Genomic DNA, 25,508 nt, shown 5'->3' on the forward strand with positions numbered 1-25,508 from the left:
CCCCCACACACAGCCGCGGCCAGGACCACGACCACATATACATCCACTCTCTCTTACACGAGACCACTGTCCGCCGGCAGACGATCACCTCCTCGCACCACCCAGCCGCTAAGTCGTCTTGTCTTGCACTGCCTTGCCTTGTGTCGCATGGTGCAAGACCTGAAAACCCGAGCACGGTCTCCGTCAATCGAGCAGCTGAAGCATAACATTCCTGCGTGTGCCTTGTTGTGCCTCGGCCTGCACTGCGCCGTACCGCATTACACTTGCACCGCATAGCTCTTTGCACTGCATTGACTGCACGCCTTCGGGATTGTACTTCTTGGCGCCCACCTCTCCCGACTCCCTGTCTCTTCATCGCTTCGGTGAACTGGCATTCACATTTCTGCTGCTGTAGCATTAATCTCGGATCACTCTCAATAATCCACGCAGTTGACATCTCGGCCGACCGAAACTTGGCGCCCAATTGATACTGCGCTGAAGCTCGAAAGAGGCTGCCCGTTGCACACAAGCGCAGCTCGGGCTCGACCCAGTGTCCCGCACCCGTCACTTCACATCGGCGCCCGACGCCCATGATTCCGGGCCCAGTTCAGCGTCCCGATTCCTATTCTTCTTCCCGCACGCGCCTCGCGGCTTGATGCTCCCTCGCCACACACGAGTATGGCAACACCCATACCTGGAGTCCAGGTCCAGGTCCAGGACAATGGATCCGGCTCCGCCTCTACCACCACTCCTACCTCAACGACGGCACCCAGCGCCCCCGGCTTCCCCGTCCAGATAACCGAGCGGCCGGCGCCCGTCGCCAACATGGCGTCCAACATGACCACCATGGTCTTCGACGGCCCAAATTCGACGGGCAAGGCAGTCAAACGGCCACGGCCCGTCAAGAGCTGCAACTCGTGCCGCCAGCGCAAGCTGCGCTGCGACCGGACCTGCCCCTGCTCGCAGTGCCAAAAGTCCAACCGCGTGTGCAAGTACGCAAACGAGCACGAGATCGGCCCTGGGTCCGAGGGATCCGACGTCGAGGCCTCTCCTAGGCCCGCCAAGCGCCAGTACCGGCCGGCCCCACCATATCCACTGGACGCACCATCACCACAGCTGCAGCCAGGCCCCGGGCCCATGGGCCTGGGGCTGGGGGCTGGAGCGGCAGCGGGGCTGGGGGGCGTCGGTGAGCAGCAGCCTCGTGGCGTGCCAGGGTCGGTGCTCGAGCAGTTTGGCAGCCGGCTGGAGCGGCTGGAGAAGTTCGTCTTCAGTTCGAGCCCCGCCTCCACCGCCGGAGGAGCCGCACATGCAGCGGAATGGGGCCCGTCGCGGAACCCCTACGCGGCTTATGCCGCGGTGATGGGGTCGCCGGCCACGATCCGGAGCCTGAGTGTCAAGGGCAACCTGCGAACCCGATTTTTCGGCCAGAACAGCACGAGGGTGCTGCTGAACCTGTTTGACGAGGCCAGGGAGTTCATCTTCAGCAAGTCGAGGGGCGGCGACATCAGGATGCTGTTCGAGCAGCTGCACAAGATCCACCGCGCCCTGCAGGAGGAAAACAAGCGGGCGCTGGCGCCCATCTCGGTCTTCACCGACTCGATGCTGCCGGTGCAGAAGAGGATGGCCGACATTCTGCCAGGCAAGGCGACCTGCGATCGGCTGCTGGACGCGTACATCTCCATGTCCGAGGGCATCTACCGCATTGTCCATGTGCCGTCCTTCAAGGCCGAGTACGAGGCCTTCTGGGCCCAGACGGGCGTGTCGGACGGCTTCCTCCCGCGTCTGATGTGCATGCTTTCGCTGGGCGCGCGGTTCGAGACGGAAGCGCGAGGGCTGAGCCACGACCGCGCGGACGGCATCAACGCGCCAACGGCATGCGCGCTCACGCGAGCGTGGCTCGACGGGCTCCGGGGCAAGCAGCTGGTGGACATGGACACGCTGCAGTGCGAGGTGCTGCACCTGCACGCGTCACGCATGATGCTGTCGCGCAACCAGGAGTCGTGGGCGCAGCTGGGCTTCATCGTGCGCATGGCCATGACCATGGGCCTGCACCGCGATCCGGACGAGTTCCCACAGATTCGACCCTTCTACGCCGAGCTGCGCCGGCGCATGTGGTACACCATTGTCGACATGGACCTGCACCTCGCGCTGGCCTGCAACCTACCCGGGGCCGTCCGCGAGGGCGAGTACACGTGCCGCCCGCCGAGCAACCTCGACGACGCCGACATCTTCCCGGACATGAAGGCGCTCCCGCCGTCTAGGCCCATCGACGAGTACACCAATACACAGCTGCAGGCATACGCTTCGCGTACGCTGGCCCACCGCATTCGCGTGTCGACCATCATCAACCGCCTCGATACTATCCGCGACTTCCACGAGGTGCTCGACTGCGGCACTAAGCTGGAGCAGCTGCTAGACGACGTCAATCACCTGTTTCCGCGGCGCAACCAGACGCTGGATCCGCGGGCCAAGTTCAAGGACTGGCGCATGCGCGCCCTGCTGGACATGCACGTGCGCCGCCCCTTGCTGGCGCTGTATCGGCCATTCGCCCTCAGCACTGTTGAGTGCCCTGCCCACATCACCACCAGCTACCTCAAGTCCTCCATGACCATGCTGACTTACATGGACGAGCTGGACCCGCGTACCCCGGGCTTCGGCGACGTTAGCCACATGTACCACGTTGTCCTCAAGCACGATATCATGCAGGCCGCCTTCAGCGTCTGCTACTTCATCAAGCTGGCCAGCGAGGAGCAGGAGCAGCAGATGGTGCGCCAGCAGCATTTCGCCAATCAACACCAACACCAACACCAACAGCAGCAGCAGGCCCATCGACCCCACAGCACGACTACCTCTCCCACAGCCACGATGAACGGCCAGCTCCCAAGCCCGGACACACACACGTACGCGCGCACATACGACGGCGGCATAAACAGCGGGGGCATCAGCTTCACCAACGCTCTAGACAACCGCATGGTGTGGTCGACGCAGGGGATGACACGCGCCGTGCAGGGAACGCTGGACAGCTTCGCGGCCATGGTCAAGGACGACCCCGCGTGCGACCTGCTCAAGGACACGGTGGTGCTGGCGGTGGTGCTTGGTTCCGTGGCGGGCGGGACCCCAGACGAGCGGGCGCGGCGCATCGCGAGGGGCGTCGCGCGCATTGTGGACGCCGGGTCCGCCGCGCTCAACGCCAGCCCTGAGGCTATCGCCAGCATGCCCGGGCCCCCTGGCAGTGGTGGGTCTGGTTCTGCTGGAAGCGGTGGCGCAGGACTGCTTGATGGGAGCTCGTATGGGTCTGTTGGTGGTGGGGGCACGGGGTATAGTCCTACCACTGTGAGTGTTGCTTCCATGCTGAGTCCGTTCTGTGGTGTGGCTGCTGGATGATGAGGGCTGGCTTTGCTAACCTGGCTGCTTCCTCGGCAGTTCTTCGATGACTTCTCTTACTGGGACATGGACCAGTGGGACCTAGCGACTGTCCCGGTCGGCCTGAACTAGACGACGCTCGATCGTAGGCACTTCGTCGTGCTTATCCCTCTCGAAACATTTTTTTTTAAAAAAAGGAAGAAAACTCATTGGGTCTCGTAGTGTTGCAGTGGAGTTCCATTGTGCGCTGCGACCAAAAAAGGAGAGTCTATACCGGGGCTGTGAGGCTGGTGTTACATCGAAGCAACGCAAAGCAAACCAAAACACGAGGAACAAAAGCTGGAATGTCACGGTGGGCGGATCGGAATCACGAGCGACGCTATCATACACACAAAAACTTACGAAACGAGGTGGACGGGTGGGACCGGATGTCTTCTATCTCGGGAAGACGAGGCCCGCCACGACTTCCGGTCGACCATGGCCGTGTCCTCCATTCTTGAGACTGAATCTCGTCAATGGGAGACTTCACATGCCGTTCGAATTGGACGATCAAACAAGGAAATGAGGGCGGAGCCCTATGTAGGAGCTGCTTGATGCATACTGGGACGGAGATGGCGCTGTCGAAGGGCACGCAGCGTGGGAAGAGACTCGGCCAGAAGAGGACAGGGAAAAGCCGGCGGCTGCCTCTTTGACCATTTTCGATCATTTATACTTCTCATTTTTGTTATGTTTTTACTTCTTGGATTTTTTCTTCACTTGATACCCCTACTTATACGCTTTTTTCTTCTTTTCTTCTCCGAGACCTTCTTCTTTGGCTTCCTTCTCTTTTTCTTCCCCAAAAAAGATTCATACCCACCCCAAGGTGGTGGCCGGTCGGGTCTGGTTGGGCTGGCATTAGGGGCATGCATATCAAAGTTGTTGGTTTTTTGGTGCGGCAAGAGAGAGAAAGAAGAGTTTTAGATATCCAACTTGTTTTCGTTTTCAACGCTTGTTTATAGACCTCTGTCTGTCTTTATCAGCACTCTATATACCCAATTTTTGACAACGTTTCCAAACTACCATCTAGAAGAAAGAGAAAAGAATGCTTTACGGTTACTCATCGCTTATACCAACTTCTGCTCATCCCATGGTTCAAATCCCGTGCTGGACGCTGTGCAATATCTTAGGGCAAGTAGAGAGAGAGTACTGCCGAGGCTGAAAATAAACCGGGGGCCCAGTCAGCCAACAATAATAGGCGCCTTCCCATCCCACTCCCCCCGCTCGGCAGCATCAACCAGGAACCTTGCCACCGCACCCCGCGAGATGGTCTCCATCATCCCCACGGTCCCATTCCCGCCAAACACCTTCGCGGCTCCGCCCTCCTCGCCATCAACGAGCCGCGTCGGCCGCACGAGCACGTGCGGGACGGCCCCGGCCTCTCGCTGCTGCCGCACCAGCACCTCCTCCACCGCGTCGTGGTCCTCGTACGTGAACCGCATGTTGCTCTGCCGGAACAGCAGCCGCAGCAGGCAGTGGGTGTGTGCGGCCGAGGACCCCGCGCCGAGGGCGCTGAGGGCGACGACCTTGGCGGTCTTTTTGCTGCTACTGTTCTTGAGGGCCGCCAGCACCCCGGCCATGCTGTCGGCCATCATGCGCGGCGGGGAGTCGGCCGGGTGGACCGCCGCGAAGGGGCTGTCTGAGGCGCGGCGGGGGTTGAGGGTTGTTATCACGACGTCCACTGGCGACGGGGAGGCTGCGAGGGCGGCAGCCACGTCGGCGGCGTTTAGGGGGGACCCGGCGACTGTGGTCAGGTTGGGGCGGCTGGGGTGGTCGGCGGGGATGCTTGCCTCTAGGCCCTGCGGGGAGCGCACCAGGGCTGTGACTGTGTGGTTGCGGGCGAGGGCTTCTTTTAGGACTAGGAGGCCTGTGCGGCCTGTTGCGCCTAGGAGGAGGATTTGCATTTTGGGTTTGTTGTGGGGGTTGTCTGAGTTGTACGGTGGGAAGAGGGGGGGGGGGAGGAGGAGGTGGTGACAGTTGTATGGTTGAGTAATTACAGCGGACTTGGTTTTGGCTGGTGTCAATTGAGAATTGGGATTTAGCGTATTGAAATAGTGATACCAATACTCTGAGGGCTGATGGGACTGAGGAGTGATCAACAGCATTCTGCAACTCAACTTCAACAGTTTCCCATGGCCTATATGTACCCATTGCGAGTCCGTGATAACATCCGGCTCCGAAAACTCAGCCGGGGTGCCTCGGCCGAGACTTATAAATCCAGCCCTTGCCTGGTTGGTCAGTTCAGAGATCCTGTCCCAGCAAAAATGCCACCGCAGGATCCACCAACAGGGCAAAGGATCTAGATTCACCGTTCAGCTGGGCGCCTCGTTCTGGCCAGGCCGTCAGGATTGTCAGCATGCCTAGGCATCCATTCAAGCATCTGTTGGTCGATACGTGCATTGTGCAGCCCGATCTTGGGCCCCGGGGGTTTCGATCTGCGGTGATTTGTGATACGTTGCGTACTGTTAGGGGATAGCAACCAATTGGTAAGCTCCACGCCCGGAGCCGATCCTTTCGGCCGAGTTTCCGGGTCCAGACTGTGGTCTTCGTCTCGCTCAACACCGTACCTCAATTTGTAATGCGGGCAACTAAAAAGCTGACTTTTGCATAAAAGTATTAGCGGTCGATTGATCATCAGAATTTTGAGAAGTCTCGGGTAAAGCTATGCATTATAGTCTTTGGACTACATGGGACCACATACAACAGACACTATTGAAAAGTGAGGAAATTCTCGGCGGTGTGGACTCGACGACTTTCAGTTCCATCGCTGTCACCGCTGATTCAATAGCTGTCGACATTCCACGGACCGATCGAGACAGTAAGGTCCAGAAGCCGGCATCATCCCGGCTTGTTATTCAAAACCAGCGGTAAGTGTGGAGTGACGGAAGAAGAAATGTTCCGCGGAAGGAGAAGTATCCCCTTTTGCGTATCATGTCATGACTCTGTCACATTTTACGCGAAAGTCTTTTCCTGCTCTATAGAATGTTTCGGATGTTACAGCACGAAGTACCGGAAACATCTTCGGAAGCCTAACGAAACACAAATGCTAAGTGTATTTCAGGCATACGCAAGTGGCCAGCTTGTATGTCAGGTTGGTCTACAGAGACTGCCGTCTTATGTCTGTAACGCTTGATAATATGAACTGATACAAAGTGGTGAGAGAGAGAGAGAGAGAGAGTCGCAGTTATACATCGTGAGTAATTTCAGGCTTGGCCTTATGAGAGAAGTTCTTAGGACCTGACATGTCAATGCCACATGGCAGTACGATTTTCTAGTCACCCGGTATAGTTGAAGCTGCTGAGGCATGAATCAGCGGGAGGAGAGTACGATCAAAAATATTACGAGATAAGAATAAGTCATTTTAGACATATCCACCAAGTTACTGTCACCGTCGCTCTCAACAGGGTATGTGAGTAAATACATCGTAATCAGGGGCGGCAGGCAGAATAGAGTTTGGAGGGATGTATCACACGGAGCTTGGCGCCATCTTAAAGTCCAAGACCGTCAAAAATTACAGTAAGAGCACTCCTCTCTCATCAGGACATTAAGGGTAGAAAGAGTCAGTGTGTTAAAGCATATCGAGTGGAGTCTTCCCAAACACGATATTATATGAATATCTTAGGTAGGCGTGAGGAGGGAGCACATGTGCACCTCTCATTTCTCAAATACTTCCATACCCTCCTCAATAAATATAACAGCCCCAAAGATGAGGGATTCTGACTCTCCCATACAGAAACACAGCAAGGATCCAGAGGACGCCGTGCATTTACTGAATCATGTCAACTACGACAATGAGGAAGACCTTAAATGGTCATCTCAGCCTCGAAGTCAGGGACAAACCGCAAGCAGGATGATCCGAAACCCTCTAATCATCGCCAACATCCTCCTATTCCTTCTATCCACCCGTGGATTTTGGCTCTGGTGGCAACATGACCGCCACGTCGACACGGTCCTGAGAGACTCCTCACTCTATTGCAAGTAACATCAGGTGAACCAAGGCTGCCTCTGCATTAATGTCTAACTTATTCCAGCTCCTTTACTCAACAATATCGGAGACCTACCGCTTGTTCCCCGGCGAGCACATGCCGAATACGGCGACGGCGCTGGAGACGGAGGCGAGGGTATATGGCGCGACCTGCCCAATGATGCACTCGACGAGGCATGGGAGAAGCTCATCGACGAGCATATCCTCCCCGTCACGAAGGAGGATATCCTAGCGATGCGCAAGGACCCGGATGTGGTCGCGAAACTGCCTGAGGAATTCTGGGTGGACGGCGAGGAGAGGTACGTGGCCAAGGCGGCCGCGTTCCACAACCTCCACTGCCTTGATTACCTCCGCAAGACCGTCTACCAGGACCATTACTGGCCCAACGGCACGGGCAGCGTACCGTTTCATGATACACACGTTTCGCATTGCATCATGGTGTTGATGGAGCATCTGACGTGCGCGCCGGATCCTGGAGTTTTCCGTGAGTGTTTCCTAGAATGCTTCCCCGCCCCTTTTCCGTTCCGTGTCACATAACGCCAGTAATTTCCCATATCTGTCATATCTCTGACTCTGTGAGCACCACAGTGTTCCGCTGGCTGGACGAGTTCCAGATCCCGATTTCCGATGTCAACATCTGGCGCAAGTGCTGGGACTTCCAGGCTGTTTTGGACGGATACCAAGACATCTCTCTGCGCGACCTCAGCGAGTTCGATCTGAAGAAACCGGCTGGTGCCAAGTCTCGGCCTGCTCCCGAGTACATGCTCAAGGTTGGAAAGGAGTTCCACAAGAATAATCCCGAGTGGCCGCCTGAGAACTGGGTTGACGATGGGCACCGCGACATTTATGACCTTGATCAGGAATGAGACACTGCACAATCGCGGGTTAGAGGTCCTCGACAACATGTCCCTGCTGTTTGGCCTTTTAACAACCCCAGGACTCGTAAACATGTGCCTTTTAATTACATTCTTAGTATTATCGCACGAAAGATTTGTGTAACTACTCTGAACAAGGGTCGATATCCTCAGAAACAATCCCCATAGCCTCTTCTGAGCCGGTGAAAGTGACTTCCCACTTCTTGCTTGGGTCTCTGGGCCGAAGCTCGACGTCGATATCCTTGTCTGGAATAGGAAATCCCGCCTGAATTGGCGAGTTCTTCCAGGTGGGCTCAACCCATTTGCCCCCGTTGCTCGTAGGCACAAAGTCGAACTGAAGCGCTAATAATGCCGCGAGAGCCATGATCTCGGTACTTGCGAAATGTCGCCCAGGGCATAAGACGTGACCACCACCAAAGGCGCGGAATGCCACTCGATTTGGTCTCTTCAAGTTCTGGCCTTGACTATGGACAAAACGCATGTGGTCGAAATTGTTGACGTTGTCACCCCATGCTGAGGTATCTGTGTGCTGCAAAGGGGCCGGAATCATAAGCATGCTCCCTTTCTTGAGCAGAATGCGATCATTGAGGAGGACTTCTTCAAGGACGACATGAGGTCCAGAGTTGACAGCACGGAAGCGGAGGGTTTCCTGAAAGGTACTCGAAAGGATGGGACAAGACGTCCGGATGGTAGCCAGGTCAAGGCAGTTCACGCCGTCTTCCTCCCTGAACTTTACCATGGCGGAGACCTCGCTCCGGACATCAGCCAAGACTCGGTCGTCGGAAAAGATGTGGAAGAGCACCCATAGTGCGCACGGCGTTGAGTTCCCAAGGACGGCAAACGTGTTCCCCAGCTCCCCACGCGCAAAGTCATCCAGGCTGAGTCCCCACTGCTCCACGTGGTGCTCATAGCGCTTTCGCACGAGCCCAGACGCTGTCTTGTACCCACCCTTGCACACGTAGTCGATCATAGCTGCTGCTGCTAGTTCTCGCGCTTTATAGAGTCTGAGGAAGAAAATAGAAGCCAGGGGAAAGACAGACAGGGTCAGGAAGCCCGACTCAGACGTCCTGTCAAGGCCGTCAGCAGAGTGAGACAATCATCGTCGCAGATATAGCACTCATTTCCATGCTGCGGCCACCGCAGCGTCGCGGTAAGGATTCTCCGGTCCCCAGACAGCTTCTGTTGTAGACTTAACCATGATATCTCGCGCCGACTTCCACAGACCAGTTTTGACAGTGGCCCCTTTTGTCCTAAGCTTATCCATATCCTCAGAGAATATCTCAACTGACTTTCTGTTGATTGAATCAAGGTCCTTTCCAGGGCCCATAGCGGACATTATATACTTGGGCCAACTGAAACTGAAGCCGTGCTCACTGGTCAGATCCCGATGCAGTATTTCGTTGTCTTCCTTCCTGAGGCCGACAAGAAACCCAGCGTCGGCAGCAAGGGCGGCGAAGCTAACAGCGCGCCACCGCTTCTGTAAAGCCGGGATCAGCTCCGTAGCATTCACGACGTAATTACATGCGTGAAAATGGTAAGCGGAGAGTGTAGATTGGAAGCCTGTATGCGTCTCTGTCGGAATTCAATCAGCGCTCAGCATAGCCGCAGAACCAGTTCAATGGACACGGACACACCTTAACCGAAGGTGGAAAACTTGATTTCTCCCTAAACATGCCAACCAGTGGACCAAAGAAGGGCACGGTGGTCAAGATGGCGGGCGGCTCTCTCGAATCCTGGGTCAAATAGAGGATGAGGCGGAGAAAGAGATAGGCGGCCGCGAAGCCTCCAAGGGCAATTGCCGAAGCTGACTGCATCAGGACAAACCTTCTAAATGCCACTTCATCTACATGAATCAGGAAGGTGTCCCGGTTGTAGCTTTGGCTCCTTGTCATTTCCGAAGACAGTCTGAATCTCTTTCCATCTGTTCTATCAAGGCTGATAGCACATGGTCGACGTGCGATAGTAAGGATGATACAAGGCGCGCGGATTCCGAAGTGCCTCCACCAACACTCATGGGACAACAAGACTATAAGGATTACGGGCAGACGTGCGCCGAGTCAGCAGAAGTGTCCTTGGATACATTGCCGATACAGCTGAGTCTGATACGAAGTGATATACGACTCTTGTGCCTCCTACCTGGGTCGAGTGACGATGCACTGCGCGGCACTCTTGCCAAAGTCTCGCTTGACGATCTTGAAATGGCCAAGTTGAGGCTCATAGAAAGTTTTCCTGTTTCAAGAGGAGGCGAAGGTTTCTCTGTTTCAAGACCAAGACGAAGAGGGGAGAGGGTACCAGAGAGGTCACATGAAAACATGTCCGAGAAAGAAAGAAGGCCAGGGTCCTGCGAAACGCACTCCCAATCGAGGTTGCTTAGTCAGGTGGGCTATTCGAAGACCGAGGATGCAAATATGAGTCTAACCGACATGATGATAAGGGCTGCTTCGCAAAGGGAAACACTGGGCAAAAGCCTAGACACCATCTGTTTCCATCGTATACCAGGCGACACATTGGCAGAGGCTGGGGGGGGGGGGTAAATGGAAGAGCGTGGCCAGGACAGGGCCCCGACCTTTACGAATTGGCTGCATCCAAGTTACAAGTACGAGACCTTATCCTACGTATGGGGAAAATCGCTTGGAAACCATACCATCACCGGGGATGGCAAGAAAAGCTTGCCTATCACGGATAACCTCTATGTCGCCCTGCGACGACTTCGACGCACAGACCGCCAAAGACTGTTGTGGGTCGACGCGATATGTATAGATCAAGAGAGCTTGGAGGAGCGAAGTTGGCAGGTGCAAATGATGGGGCGAATCTATAGTACCGCAGCAAGAGTCGTGGCATGGTTGGGCGATGCGGAGGTCCCATCTTCAATGTTTAACCATGAGACGAGCGACGAAGGGGATGATGAGCTGACTGAGAATGAAATCCAGCAACTCAGACAGCTCAAAATCTGGCAGTGGAAATCAATGGCAAAGAAAGACTTTGTGTCATAGCCTCGAGTCCGCCCCCACCCCGTGGTGGACGAGAGCCTGGGTTACACAAGAGCTGGTCCAAGCAGAGGATGTCAATGTCGCGTTTAGGGCAGTGGAAGTGAGTTGGTCCACGTTCAGATCCAAGTTTTGGGGTACTTGGAGTTCTATCAGTGAACTCAAACAGCTTATTGAGCTGCGGAAAAACACACGGACATGGCGTTACAAAGGCGGAATCGGAGAGACAGCGCTGCTCGCACGACACACCAAAGCGACTGACCCCAGAGACAAAGTATACAGTCTTTTGAGCCTGGTCAAGCCAGCCCAAGCGTCTCTCGTCAGCCCGAATTGTTGCCTCGAGCCAGCAGAGGTCCTCACCCAAGCAACCTACGCTGACTTATGGGACAGCGTGCATGGGGACGAAATTTACAAGGAGTCAACTGAAAATTTTGACGAAAGGGACCAATTTCATCCACAGCTTCCGAAGTATCAGATCAGAGGCATTGCAAAATAAACTGGCCTCCGGCCCGATAGATTTCGTATCCTCAACTGGGCTAAGTCATGCGCGCCGCATCGTCTAGCGGGGCTGCCGAGCTGGGCTCTGGATTTCTCGGACTCGACTGTGTTCACCGGGGATGCCGAAGTTCGATATGGTTTTGAGCGCTGGACATTTGATGGAAATAATGGTCTGAACCAACGCGCCATGCTCGCTTTATCTGAAGACGGCAGGCAGCTCACGGCCCGCGGAGCAATTCTTGACCACATCAAGAATACTGTTCAGGAGTATCCCGTGCGCGAGTATCGAAAAAGGCCAGCAGAGGAAGTCATTACGAAACTATTCACCCTGTTCTCAAACCTTCCCTCGGAAAGTCCATACAAGGTGGTGTCAGGGTCCGAAGCGAAGCTCAGAACAGATGACCTCCGAGAAATCCGCAGGCCCAACTGGGTCTTTAAAGAAGCCGAATCCGGTACACTTGTGGTTGAGCATGAAGGGCTAGTCACTCAAATCTTACCACATTGGAACCCTGAGGCGGAGCATGACAGGGTGGACTGGACTGACTTACACTCGCTCGCCCTCAACCGTGGCGACTGCGACGTTAAGGGGTGTCGGTGCGGGCCCTCCCTTTTCTTTCGGTCATGGGACAGATGTGTCGGTGTGCCCAACCACGCACGCAATTTCTCGAACATGAGTGAATGAAACACAAGCCCCTGGGATGAATACTGCAAGATGATGAAGGCCGAAGAGCCGGAAGAGCTCAGAGACCCTTTGCAAGATGAAGACTCACGATTCCTGCTGACGACGTCATCTGGTTCCGTCGGCCTTGGACCTGAAAGTGCAAAACCTGGAGACATGATAGCTCTTTTCCATGGCAGCGGTGTTCCCGTCGTACTACGTCCAGATGGTGATCATTTCGCGTATCGAGGACGGGCATGGATCAATGGGATAATGCAAGGGGAGTTGTGGAATTTTTACGAGGATCCGCTGTTGGAGGAGCAGGACTTTGTGATATGGTGATGTATGATGGGTTGAGAACATGGAGAGCATGATTGATTTTCATTTGACATCATGATCCACCCCGAGCACTCAACGTCCAGCTAGCTATGTACGGCTATCTAAAGTTTACTCCACGCCCACGGCAAGCTAGTAGCAGCAGGTTGATGTCTCCTCTCCCACCCTGACAATTCCGTCAGCTCCCTCACGGGATACGGGTGAGGGTTGCTGACGTGGTCCGGCCGCCGCCCAAACTTCCAACTCCACAGATCTGCGTACCCTGGCGACAGCTTGCCCTCCAGCATATCCGCAACATACTTGCCAATGACGGGGAGGAATTTGAACCCATGGTTAGACCCGACCGAAGCGACATAGAGGTTCTTGGCGTTAGGATGTGGACAGATCCGGAAGTTGATGTCCTTGGACATTCCGTCCCTTCAGAAACGAGTACATGGGTTAGTTGTGTCATTTGACTTTGCTTGGAGAGCAAGGAGAGGACCAGTAAGGTGGTGAATGTTCAGTATTATTCACATACCAGCACATACGGGTAGTAACCCATGGCTTGTCGGCCAAGTCTGGGGCCATATCGTGTAGGAAGGCTCGCAGTTCCTTGTCAATCTCTTGGGGGATGCCGTCGTGTGGGCGATCACCATGGGACACCCCGATCGATGCTCCTGGCAGCTGGCTGTTCTTGTAGTTGACAAGAAAGCGGCAGCTGCACAGTTTCAACAGGCGGTTGCGGTCTGGAGGGAAGATGATTCCTGCACAATCGATGACAATACAAGCGTCAGAAGAGCAGTTTCCACTCGGTATCCGCTATTACGATGGACTTTGACTGACCTTGTTCGAAGTCGTCAATGATGGGAATATCTTTGTACTTCTCAGCCTCCGCCGGCGTAAGCTCGATCACGGCGACTGCCGAGGCCGACGCCTCGACCTCGTCTTTCGCTTCTATGAGCGTCGGTATCTGCGCACCGTTGGCAAGAATGACGAGATCGGCTGTGTGTGTCGTGCCATCTGCAGTCAGGACACCAGTGCAGGTGCCGTTCTTGTCATCATAGATGAGGCGCACGGCCGTACCAGACCGTCCACATACATACTTGACTCCATTCGTCTCGGCCGCTCTTGCCATTCGTAGGAGCGCCTCTCCAGAAGGTACCTGAGGCACGATTATAGATGTCAGAGAATTTGTGCTTCTGAAGGTTCTATGAAGAAGTCCTTACCCATCCTGCATTGCCGCTGAACAGGTTCGTCCATCCAGGAAACTGGCCGCTAAAAGCGGGCCACCGGCTCTTGATGTCGCCAGCACTGAGCCAACCGACATTTTGCCTGTTCTCATCCTTGGCTTGGCTAAAGGCCTTCTTCAGCCAGTCGACCGTCATTTCATGGCCGGACATGATCCAGCCAGTCTTACGATAGAGACCGGCAAAAAGCGACGAGGGGGAAGTCCATGCGTCGTATGCCTCACGACCGAGGGCTGAGTAGAGGGGGTTTGGATAATCGAACCGAATGACCTTGTTGAGGTCGGTGGCTGCGGCGTCGGTAGACGGAGCATCAAACCGGTCGAGCACGGTCACCGACGAATATCCTCGCTTGTTGAGATGGAACGCTGTGGATGTTCCGAAGGCGCCGCCGCCGACGATAAGAACGGAAGGTTTTGACATGGTTTTGTGATGAGGGGTTAGAGAGGCAAGTTCCATGAAAAAAATGTTTGGGAGGCGGGGATGAGGTCAATCCGGGCAGACTTCTGCCTGTTTTATCTTGCTCGAACGACGAACCTGACCTGTCCACCGGGCCGACAACGGAACCGGATGACTTGTCATTCCGGCGTTGGCAGTGGATGGCCGGTTCACCGTGAGGGGCAACTGCATGTCCGCATCCCGTATCTAGCGGCCGGGGGTCCAGACGCTGCACATGGTGCGGAGTGTTACATGCTATCTCCTCGAGAATCTGGCGAAAACAGGATGTCGATCGTATTGCCGGGCTTGGCTTGTGTCTGACACCTCTTGGACGTGGGAACCCCTCTTACTGTTGAGGCCATGGATTTCCTAATACATAACATACCCTTCAAATCGCACTCTTATGCTGTAGTTCTCATGCAATTCCATTGTGTCCTTCAAATCTAAAAGGAATAGCCGGCCACACAGGCACGCCCGACCCAGATCCCAAACATTAACCATGACATCCGTTTGTGAGGACATCGCTCTTAACATGAACAAGACAACAAGTCACACTTCAGTTTTGTCGACCAAGAAAGGCATAGTCATAGACGATAGAGGGCTTCCCCCTCTGCTTCGTGACTTGAGCTCCGAGGAAATCGCCAATCTTGAGAAGAAACTTAAACGCAAGATCGATTGGAGAATGATGCCTCCCTTGATTGTCATGTACATCATGAACTATCTTGACAGGTGCGTCCCCTTCTGATTACCTTGCCGGGAGGAGAAGAGTAACTACTGACAGAGGCTGCCAGGAACGCTATTGGAGCCGCAAGATTGGCCGGCATGGAGGAGGAGTTGAATCTTGTCGGCTATGAGTTCCAAACCTGTGTTACCATCCTGTTTGTAGGATACATCCTGATGCAAGTCCCTTCCAACCTATTCCTCAATAGGATCGGGAAGCCTTCGATCTATCTGCCAACCTGTATGGCAATATGGGTACGCATATCCGCCAGGCATTTCATTCCATCCGAGTCCAGACTAACGTGAAGTTTTTCAGGGTGTTCTCTGCGCTTGCAGTGGGGTTGCTCACAACTACCACGGCTTGCTGGCCACCCGTTTCCTGCTCGGCTTCTTCGAAGCTGCCTTCTACCCCGGATGCGTCGCCACACTTGGCGCTTGGTATGTCAAAGAGGAGCTCTCTTTGAGGACCGCAATCTTTTACTGCGGCTCCATGCTATCCGGCGCATTCTCTGGTCTCATTGCGGCCGGAATTACGGATGGGATGGATGGAGTACTTGGACTAAGAGCATGGAAATGGTAAGAGGCTTATGAAATACCTGTATGGAGGCTCTGACTGATATAATACTAGGCTGTTCATCATTGAGGGCAGTGCCACTGTTGCCATCTCTATCGCTGCCATATTTATTCTCCCCGATTTCCCAGCCACTACGAAATGGCTTACGACCCAGGAGCGTGAGTTGGCCCTTTGGAGGCTCAAGGTCGATGCTGCCGGCGAAGCCGACTGGACGGAGGGAAAGGAGCAGCCGTTAGCGGATGGCTTCAAAATGGTCCTCAAGGACCCTTTGAATTGGATCCTGCTCACTGTTGTGTACGGCGCTGCATCGGCCATTGCCATCAACAGCTTCTTCCCGACAATCGTGGCAGCCCTGGGCAAAGGGAAGATAGAAACACTCCTGCTCACCGCTCCGCCTTATCTATTGGCCTGCATGGTCTGCATCGGTGTCTCCTGGAATGCCGATCGGACCAAGGAGCGATACTGGCACACAGTCGGTCCCATCGCCCTGGCCCTCGCCGGTTTTGTCATCTCCGCCGCCACGACGGGTATTGGCCCTAGGTACTTCGGTGCCATGATCATGCTGCCGGGTATATACAGTGGCTTCAACATGGCCATGGTCTGGACAGCCAACACGATGAGCAGACCTCCGGCCAAGCGTGCGGCTGCCGTCGCTTTCAACAACGCCCTATCCACCATTTGTAGCATTTACGGGTCATATCTTTACCCGAACAACGCCGCACCCCGGTTCGTCCTGGCCTTTGGCGTTAATGCGGGTATGGCTCTTATGGCTATCATAGCTGCCACGATACTTCGGATTGTTCTGGTTAGGAAGAACAAAGAGATGGACAGGCGTGAGGCTCAGCCTGGGTATAGCGCTGGAAATGTTGAACAGCGAAGATATCTGGTTTGATCGGGACAATCTACGAAACATTCACAGGTGCGTTCAAAGGATGGAAGAACTTCCCACATACCGGATAGTCAAAACATTGTGCTCTAGACTAGCATCTATCAACAAGTCTCTTAAAGAATATAATTATAATGCAGTCGCGAATCAATCAACAAAAGATTGTTTGAAATAGGGGCCATTGTTGGCTGGAGTCTGCGATCATTATTTTGACTAGCCTGGAAGACGGCACTCAGTTAGGCAAACGTTGCCAGTCCAGAAGGAACCTTCACAAGATGCAATCCACACAAATTCTCGGCCCCAGTAGAACCCATGCTAAGCCACTCGGCGTTGTGAAGTCCTGCAGGACAATCGCGAATGAAATCGGAGCGGTTTATCGTTGAGCCGTAGATCTGTGTGACGGTAAATTCCAGCTCAATGATCTGGCTCGCGAGACCCCGCTCTCATGCACACCCTCGCCATTGCTTTCGACATCTTCTCAGGTCCGCCGTGTCAATCTCTTGGGCACGTATCATTCATGGATTCAGTGTCGGCCATCGGGCTGGCGTCAAGCATCTTGACGTTTATCGACATCGGCTACAAGGTCGTGACTGGTATGGTCGAGGCTGCTCAGACGGGCCGGGCTCCGCACACCGAACACATCGATGCCGTGGCTCACGACCTCAACGATGCTGTCGCGAGATTCAGCAAGCCTGTATCACCGAATGCCTCGGACCCTGAGAAAGCGCTTGGGGGAGGTTTCGCTGAGATGCCAGGCTCTTTCAACGGAGCTGCTGGCTCTGCTTGGACGTTTCAAGGTGCAGGCTGCAGAGCCTGGTATATCTTGGGATAATGTCAAAGTCGTATTTAGACGGATACGCAGCGATCCCAAAGTACAAGAATTACAGAAGAGTCTTGTCGAATATCGCTCTCAGATCCTGGTACACTTAATCACCATCCTCACGTATGTGACACTACGAATGCTCATAGCTGTGGTGGGGCCTTAAGCTAACATTTGACGCAAGTGATCGTCAGCTAAAGACCCAGGTTCAGCTCGGCAACTCTTTGGGTGAAGCTAGAACGGATCTGCGTGGTATTAGAGATACCTTGGACGATGTCAGCACTGTCCTTATGGACATACAATCGACCACTCGACCGATACCAGACACTGATGATGAGACTCTACCCGATCAGAAAGAGTTGTTGGACAGGTTTCAAATACAGTTCCAAGAGGTCAAGGATGCACCCAACAGTTTGGCAGCCGGTCGCTCAGAGAAGACGCCTGAGACACGCATTCTGGAAATGGTGTATTTCGGATCTTCCATGTTTCAGAGAGAAGAAATGTTGAAGCCTGCAGACGAAGCCACTTTCCTATGGTTTGTCCAGGGCGTCTCAAGCGAGGATGATGGTAACAGTGGGTCGGTCAGTTTGGAAAGAGCAAATCGAAAAAATGCTTCAACATTCTCCCTGAAAGCTGAAGTTGCCTCTCGTTTCGAGAATTGGCTACGTTTCGGTAGTGGGGTTTTCCACATTTCCGGCAAGGCGGGCTCCGGAAAGTCGACGCTGATGAAGCTCATCCTGTCAACAGAGCGAACTCATGAGCTTCTGAGAGAATGGGCTGGCGACAAGCGACTTCTCTTTGCACGCTTTTACTTCTGGGCTGGCGGTGACCAACTTCAGAATTCCCTGGAAGGTCTTCAACGTTCCATCCTCTTCGAAATTCTCATCCAGCGACCTGAGCTGGTCAAATACGTGTTCCGCCTTCCGAGTGACCCCAAATATCGACTCTGTCTTTTCATCGACGGCTTGGACGAATACGGCGCAGACATTAAGTCAGAGCCCCTGTCGGAAACTCAAAGGGAGGACTTGGCACAAATCCTTGTTGACTCGGCGCGCAGCGATCATACCAAAATCTTAGCCAGCTCTCGTCCACATCCAGAATTTATCGACACTTTTGGGGACAACCAGCGTGTACACCTGCACCAGTTGACACATGATGACATAATTAATTCGGCCGTCATCTCTTTGAAAAGCATCGGACTTTTGGATTCCCCGGAGTGAAGAAACGCTACAAGGACCTTGTAGAGAAGGTTGTTGGTGCCTCCGACGGCGTATTTCTTTTGACAGGGCTCACCATTCAAAGATTGCTAGCTTCTCTGGCAAGACGCGATTCGTTTGAGTCGCTGGAAAAGCAACTGAAGGCCACTCCTCGTGAGTTAAAGGCTTTATACGAGACAATGTTCCTTACAATCGATGAGCGCGATCGACACGAGGCCCATGAAGATGATGCTCCTTATTTCCGAGGAGCGGAAATATTTGGGCGAAATGGCTCATCCTGGAAGCGTCAATGCGGTGTCTGGCTAGAATCACTGAGGACCCGGCGTTTCCCGCCAATCAACCATTCATGGTGTACACTGAGAACGAGATTGAGGAGAAGCGGCAATTTGCCGATGCGCAAGTGACTGGCTACACCAGAGGACTCCTGGAAGTCATAACCCATGTACCCGGAAGCGAGTATCATTCTTTCCAACTCTGGCGGCCTTTGTACCTGCGACACACGGTTCAATTCTTTCACCGATCGGCTCTGGATTATGTTGCTGCCAGTCCACTCGCACGAGATGTCTTGTCTTCTTCGCCCAAGCTTTTCAACCTCGAGTTCTACACTCGACTGTCTCTTGCCGAGCTGCATTTCGGATCCCTACGCGAAAAGGATGAACCGCCATGGGCCTTTAAACGATACCGGAACATCTTAAAGAAATATCTATCTACCCCACAGCCTTCCCGCTCCTTGTTTGAAGCATACAGAGCCGCGTTCGAACAGCAGGCAAGATATCTTGCATGGAACAAGGTCTGGATTGAACTAAATGGCTATGGTCAATTCAACGAAGGTCAAATGGCTGATGAATCTACGTCATTCGACCATTGGATAGCAAATGAAGTCCAGGAAACTTTCGCCATCCAATATCTCACCGAGCGGATCCGAATTTTCCCGGATCTCCCTCAGCCGCAGAATGGTCTGTCTCTGCTTCTCTCAGCAGCGTGCCGCCCACCAAGAAAAGACCCCACCGGTTCTCGTTCTGATCTGGTGAAGTTGATCTTGGCACTCGGTGCTGAACTCAACCATGGGATAAGCTTGCAGCTGGAAGGGGGAGAAATGCTAATGCATCTGAGTGTTTGGCAAGCGTGGTGTCTCTACTATGTGACCGCCGTTGTCTGCAGATGCGCGGTAAGCTTCCTGCGTCCTTGTAATGAAACCTCTAATCGACTTTACAGTACATGGGCATGAGCCAAATACTTGAGCTTTTTTTGGAAACCGGCGTTGACTCCGATTGCTACATTTTGATGAGAGACAGCCAGGACTGGATTACAGCAACATCAACTAAGGAATCGGATGGTGAGATTTCAGAAGACAGAGAATCGGAAGGTGATTCTACATCCGACAAGGTATCTCAACAACAGATCACAAAGCGGCCGCAAACAGATCTATGGATCCCAGAACATAAGTGGATGAGGGTCGATTCCCGGCGACGTCGATCTGAGGCTGCTTATGTGGTCTCACTCGGAGACTTCATCCGCCAAGCCAAAGCAGCCAACTACAAGCAGCTGGAACGACTTCTCGGTAAAACCAACCAGACACAGGAATTTTCGACAATAACGCTCGGCGAAATTGAGGCTGAGCTTGCCACTAGCCTGCATCCTGAGTTTGAATTCCCCACAGTGCGATATGCGCTAGATTTGGATGATTACTTTGCCAAAGAAAGAGCTGGGGGACTGATGGTCTACTGGATAAGATGGAAAGATGCGACGATTCCTGGATTTCTCGAATTAAGACTTTATTAGATAGGGTCAGTACAGAGGACGATCTTTCCCCTTCAATTTTTTGTCCCCTTCAAATAATTCCCGCCATCGTTCAGAGTGTTTGCTTTCTGGAGTTCACCGACGCCGACCACCTTTATCCACTATGGTCCTTACGGCATGGCTTTCTGGACCAACTGTACCCGTACTGGCTGGACTTGACCGAACTCATCATCTTCATGTTTCTGATTTTCCAAAACCTCGATGTATGCCACTCGACATCCCTGAGCCCAGCTTATTATTTCATCGTCTGATGCACCGCTGAGTTTCGCGAACTGTTCCTCGTCCTGATGCCTCAGTGTTCCACCAACAGCATCGATTACCAGCCTCACTATGTCCACTTGTCTGAACCGTGCCCAACTCACGGTCTTGCTGGCAGAAATCATGAGGGCGATCGTCAGCAGCGCCGCTAGCAGGATGCTGACCAAAGCCAGCAGAAGCAGCACGGGCACGTACGTGATCCGGTAATACTGCCTGTTGACGGTTCCCGTGACATTGTGGTAGTATTCCGGGTTCCCTGATCCGCGAGATGCGTTTGCTGCCGCGATATTGTGAATGATCCGTGTTATCTCTCCGGACGCGTAGATATACTTCCCCACAGGGTTCGAAACGTTCCGGGCCGGCAGGCATTTCTCAAACCGTGTCAAACACGGCTTGAGGGGGTCGCGACCGAAAAGCACGACCCCGAGTTGCGGAGGAGCCCACTCGCCGTCGAATTTTATCTGCTGCCATTTGCTGAGCTGGGAAGAGATGGCGGTCTTGTTGCCGTCGAAGGAGGCAGCGGCCATGGACCATTGGAGATCTGGAGAGCGGGTGTAATTTGTGAGGCCCTGCTGTTGAAACAAGACGCACTCCAGGCCCCAAGAGGTGGCGGGACTCAATTGGAAGTCTTTCCCGTAGCCATCAGAATCGTATTTATATTGGAGGGCCGGCCGTAAGTCGCCGTACTCCGTGTGGAGACTCTGCCGATGGATGCCGGTCATCATGTAAATGAGGTAGAACTTCTCCGCGCAACCACTATCCCCACAGTCGTAATCCCAGGCAGGGAACGCCAACTTAGACGAGATGGAGGTGGTGCCATCTTCCTGGCCACTGAAATAGGAGTAACTTGGCGTGAACCAGTCGAAGTCCCTAGACACCGCGCCGGCGGACGCGGCTGTGTCGTAGGAAATGTTTGGGGATAATCTGGCGTATTTATCAACTGTAGGCCATGCATTTACCGAATTCAAGGTACTGGGTACACATTCGGCGCTCAAGCGAAAACCTGGCACATCGCTCAATGAATTGACGGACTTGTGAAGGCTCGTCATGGAAGCGGATGTAGTGTTTACTCCAATATACCCACTGTCATTGTCTAGGATTGCAGGAACAAAATCGAGGCCGTAAAGCACATCAGATACGCTCCGAGCCGCGGCGGTAAACTCAGAATTGCTGAAGCCATACGAGGCCGGGGGTGGTTGTTCCCGATGATGAGGTTGCCATACTCTCTATAATCGCATCACGCAGCAGTCGGAGACTGAACTCATTGGTTGAAGGTCCGTCCTGGTGGAATACCTCATATGCGATCATGTTCTATAATGTAACAATTAACTTGAGTGTTCAAGAAGGGTTCAAAGCATCGTACTTACACCCAATGCAGATGATCCCATGGCGGAGCAGAAAGCTATCCCTCCAAGAGCAGCCAGCTTCCAGGTCCGCCCTCTTAGTAGGGCATAATATTGAAGAGGGTCGTAGGTGCCCCGCGACATTGCGCTCACCGTGGCCAGTGTTTGTAGTGGAACGCTTGGTGCAAACTCGTTGACCACGCATACGCGTGCACATGCAAACCACAGTAGGGTCAATCCAGCAAATAACAATGGAGCTAAAAACGCACTGCAGACAAAGTCGATCCCTTTGGCCTGTGCCTGCGTAAGATGGCCTCCAATCTCGCTCCCGGCAAGGGATATGAAAGCCTGGTCCTTTTTGGATGCGAGCCATGCAACTAGGGCAGCTACAGAAATAAGGGTGCTGAGTGGGACGAGCCACGTGTAAACATATGCCTTGGTCGACACAGGCGGCAGAGTCTTCTTGGGATGTAGTGCCCCAGCGACGGTGCTGTAATCTGGTAGATCATCGGAGCTATCATTCGACTGTTCCTCCATTGGATGCTTTGGACCAAGGCGGAGCGGAGCCTCGTTCGGCAGACTAGGGAGGTCCTTGTTGATTAGTTAGCCTGAGAGCTGCTTTCCAGATATGTTGTTTGGGTTGTAACCTACCAGCCCAGTGCTTAATGCCCCTGGCATTTCATCGGTTTGTTCAGATGGAGAGGCTGACGACGTTAACATGCAAATTTCCCAAGATTCCTGCATTCAGATCACAGTTCTTCACCTTTGTTGTAGACTGGCGAGCTTTGCCAGGACATTATAACAAGCTTTCCCACAGACGACCCTACTCTTCGGCATGTGCTTTGGTTTTCAACTAGAAAAAGAACTTGGAAAATTGAAGCTTTTTGATGACCCAACGCTGGAAATCAGCAAGAATGGCTGCTAGGCGCAAAAGTATAGCGTGGAAAATGGGAGCTGAAGGCTTTTAATTAATGTGCTCTCCGCCCTGGCAAAAACAGCCGCTGGCGCCAGATACATGCCCACAGTAATTGCGCAGGCCTGAAATGCCTTTCCTTGTCCAAGGCATCGAGTATACTAAATATATCTTTTGGTTTCAGCTGTTGTTGTTCCACAACAGGACGTTATCGGCTTCGGGCGATGGGGGCCGCCGATCTGTAAGACAAGGCAGACTCTTTAGTCGAGTATCAACAAAGGGCGGGGGGCCAAAAGATTGCGGTCATTACATGTCGGTATTGACTGGACAATGCTGTTACGAGATAAATAAATTTATACCAAGGGAATGGAGACACAGCCGCAACAGAACGACAATCTTCCGTAACAGAGACGAAGCGCAGCGTATGTGACACCCGTCGTGGCTGAACTGCCTTGCCCGGCCTTACTTTCAACATCTTTTCACTCCATGATGACCCTGAAGAAGACTTGCTTGAGTATTCCGCCAGCAGCAGAGGAAATGAGGGGCTTCAATGGGAACGCTAATGCAAGAAATCTCTTTTCCTCCACGCATCTATATACCTTGCAGCCAACTCAGGATTGACTGGCCCCGCGCCGGCCATGGTCACAACGCGTGTTTATTTATTTTTTTTGTTCATTTTGCCCCCAAAGTCATATTACTATAGTCCTACCGAATACTCTCCGGTATATAAGCCCACCGACGAGTAATGCTATTTACAACGGAGCCAAGCTTGTTTTCCAGCTCTGCCTTTTTTTCTTTTTTTTTTTTTTTGGTCTTATCACGGTGTGATCAGCACAAACTGACCGGCTTCTGAGCCGGCCGCCGTGGCGCGGAAGCATTCGTCGATGTCCTCCAACTTGTACTTCCCCCGGAGCTCGTACCCACCTCCGGCGCCGAGCCGGAGCATGCCCTTCTCCACCAGCTGGATGAGCCCCCGGACGTCTGCCCGCTCGTACATGAACTGGCCCCGGATGGTCTGGTTCTGCAAGCCAAAGCGCAAATACGACACGGGCAGGTCCGACGAGAGCAGCCCCATCATCACCGCCCGGCCGTACTGGCCCAACGCCAGGAAGCAGCTGCGCAAATGGGTCGAGGCGGCGGCCTGAGGAGGCGAGAAGTCGAGGTAAGCGTGGATGGCCCCCGCCGCCGCCGCGCGCAGCGCCGCCGCGTCGGCCTGCGTGTCGCCCGTGTTGGGCACGGGGCGCACGGCGCCTTGCGGGGAGGAGCGGGAGGCGAGACGCTCCAGCACGGCGGTGTTGCGGCCCATGGCCAGCACCGTGGCGCCCATGGCGCGGGCCACGTTGACGGCGGCGCCGCTGAAGCCGCCCGTGGCCGGCGCCACGACGACCGTCTCGCCGGCCTGCAGGGCGAGGCTGCGCAGGCCGCCGTAGGGCACCAGCGCCTCGGGGATCACGGCCAGGTCCTCGAGGGTATAGCCCAGGCCGCCGTCAGCGGGTCCGCCGCACAGCCGCGTCTCGTCCAGGGCCCAGGTGTTCTCGAGCGGGGCGCGCACGAACTCGGCGTACGACCCCATGGACCAGTTCTCGGCCGCGAACCTCCTGGACGCGGGCGAGGGCCCGTCCCAGAAGCCCCAGAGGATCTGCAGGCCCGGGTCGTCGCGCGCGCGGATGAAGGTGTCGAGCATGACGAGCTGCCCGACGGCGAGGCTCGTGGTGTCTGGCCCGACGGCGGCCACGCGCCCGATGCCCGTGTTCCCCGGGGTCATGGGCTGGGGGAAGGTGAAGGGCGTCTTCCCGCTCAAAATGGTCTGCAGACTGCGCTGAGACTGGACACACAGCACCCTCACAACGACGCTTCCCATCGTGGGCTGGGGAGTGGGCACCGTCTTGACAACCAGAGGCTGGCCGAGCCCGTCGCAGACTAGGGCGCGCATCGTCTCAGGGAGAGGTTGAGCCATGATTATTGTTTGTTTCAATTTAAACCTCAAAGGCAGAGAGGTCAGAAAACGGAGCTCTGAGTGAATGGGTGGATGTCCAGGTCGAAAATGGGGTTGGCTTGATGGCTTTTCGCGGTGAGTTTGAAATAAGTGATATACTGTCTAATGTCTGGCAAGGGATGAAGCCCGTATATCCTACTTTGCAACGAGGTGGGAGACATGAATGGAAATATACATATATATATACACAAAACAGACTGCTTTTATTGACACTCCGTCCGCCATACGGAGTAGAGCGGCTCGCGTCTTACACATACATATCTGGGTTAGCGTACGAACGTACCTGGATTAGTGCCATCTGTCAATACGCTTCGAGGTTAGGGCATTCTGCAAGTCATCCCATTCATTAATAACAGCTGCAGCCCGAGTCTTGGCGCGATAGCCAGATACCAGACGACACTTCGCTCCCCTGCATCTTACTTCATCCTCCTCGTTCCACCCACCTCACCCCCTCGTTTACATTTCTCGCACTTCTCGGTGACCGAACTGTCCAGCGAAAGTAACTTGACCTTAAGATATGCTACGGGATCCTCATGTGCATTCGAGCGCTTGCCAGAGCCAGACCCCAGCTGCGCCAGCGCCGGATCCTCGGAAGTGCTGGGC

The 25,508-nt window shown here is 54.1% G+C and overlaps 7 protein-coding genes across 7 annotated transcripts; 3 read left to right on the plus strand and 4 right to left on the minus strand.

Annotated features, from left to right (window-relative positions):
- Positions 1–657: 657 nt before the first annotated feature.
- Positions 658–3,474, plus strand: INS49_013485 (uncharacterized protein; the record flags this gene model as incomplete). Its single annotated transcript, XM_043174184.1, has 2 exons — positions 658–3,312; positions 3,403–3,474. 2 exons carry the CDS (start codon positions 658–660, stop codon positions 3,472–3,474), a joined length of 2,727 nt encoding a protein of 908 aa, XP_043021129.1.
- A 1,085-nt stretch (positions 3,475–4,559) lies between these two features.
- Positions 4,560–5,282, minus strand: INS49_013486 (uncharacterized protein; the record flags this gene model as incomplete). Its single annotated transcript, XM_043174185.1, has 1 exon — positions 4,560–5,282. One exon carries the CDS (start codon positions 5,280–5,282, stop codon positions 4,560–4,562), a length of 723 nt encoding a protein of 240 aa, XP_043021130.1.
- Positions 5,283–7,084: 1,802 nt separating this feature from the next.
- On the plus strand, positions 7,085–8,229 carry INS49_013487 (uncharacterized protein; the record flags this gene model as incomplete). The annotated part of the gene is made up of 3 exons (XM_043174186.1): positions 7,085–7,205; positions 7,410–7,847; positions 7,952–8,229. 3 exons carry the CDS (start codon positions 7,085–7,087, stop codon positions 8,227–8,229), a joined length of 837 nt encoding a protein of 278 aa, XP_043021131.1.
- Positions 8,230–8,362: 133 nt separating this feature from the next.
- INS49_013488 (uncharacterized protein) lies at positions 8,363–14,363 on the minus strand (the record flags this gene model as incomplete). Its single annotated transcript, XM_043174187.1, has 10 exons — positions 8,363–9,305; positions 9,528–9,715; positions 9,873–10,065; positions 10,375–10,467; positions 12,272–12,296; positions 12,494–12,528; positions 12,979–13,134; positions 13,235–13,460; positions 13,540–13,858; positions 13,923–14,363. 10 exons carry the CDS (start codon positions 14,361–14,363, stop codon positions 8,363–8,365), a joined length of 2,619 nt encoding a protein of 872 aa, XP_043021132.1.
- A 514-nt stretch (positions 14,364–14,877) lies between these two features.
- INS49_013489 (uncharacterized protein) lies at positions 14,878–18,598 on the plus strand (the record flags this gene model as incomplete). The annotated part of the gene is made up of 8 exons (XM_043174188.1): positions 14,878–15,107; positions 15,170–15,353; positions 15,415–15,674; positions 15,727–16,427; positions 17,086–17,231; positions 17,446–17,501; positions 17,563–17,951; positions 18,012–18,598. 8 exons carry the CDS (start codon positions 14,878–14,880, stop codon positions 18,596–18,598), a joined length of 2,553 nt encoding a protein of 850 aa, XP_043021133.1.
- Positions 18,599–20,505: 1,907 nt separating this feature from the next.
- On the minus strand, positions 20,506–22,674 carry INS49_013490 (uncharacterized protein; the record flags this gene model as incomplete). The annotated part of the gene is made up of 4 exons (XM_043174189.1): positions 20,506–21,879; positions 21,947–21,964; positions 22,021–22,587; positions 22,648–22,674. 4 exons carry the CDS (start codon positions 22,672–22,674, stop codon positions 20,506–20,508), a joined length of 1,986 nt encoding a protein of 661 aa, XP_043021134.1.
- A 1,052-nt stretch (positions 22,675–23,726) lies between these two features.
- Positions 23,727–24,866, minus strand: INS49_013491 (uncharacterized protein; the record flags this gene model as incomplete). Its single annotated transcript, XM_043174190.1, has 1 exon — positions 23,727–24,866. The coding sequence occupies one exon, from the start codon at positions 24,864–24,866 to the stop codon at positions 23,727–23,729; it is 1,140 nt and encodes a 379-aa protein (XP_043021135.1).
- Positions 24,867–25,508: the final 642 nt, after the last annotated feature.

The sequence above is a fragment of the Diaporthe citri genome (genome assembly GCF_014595645.1).
Source record: "Diaporthe citri strain NFHF-8-4 chromosome Unknown scaffold_7, whole genome shotgun sequence".
Classification (NCBI taxonomy): domain Eukaryota; kingdom Fungi; phylum Ascomycota; class Sordariomycetes; order Diaporthales; family Diaporthaceae; genus Diaporthe; species Diaporthe citri.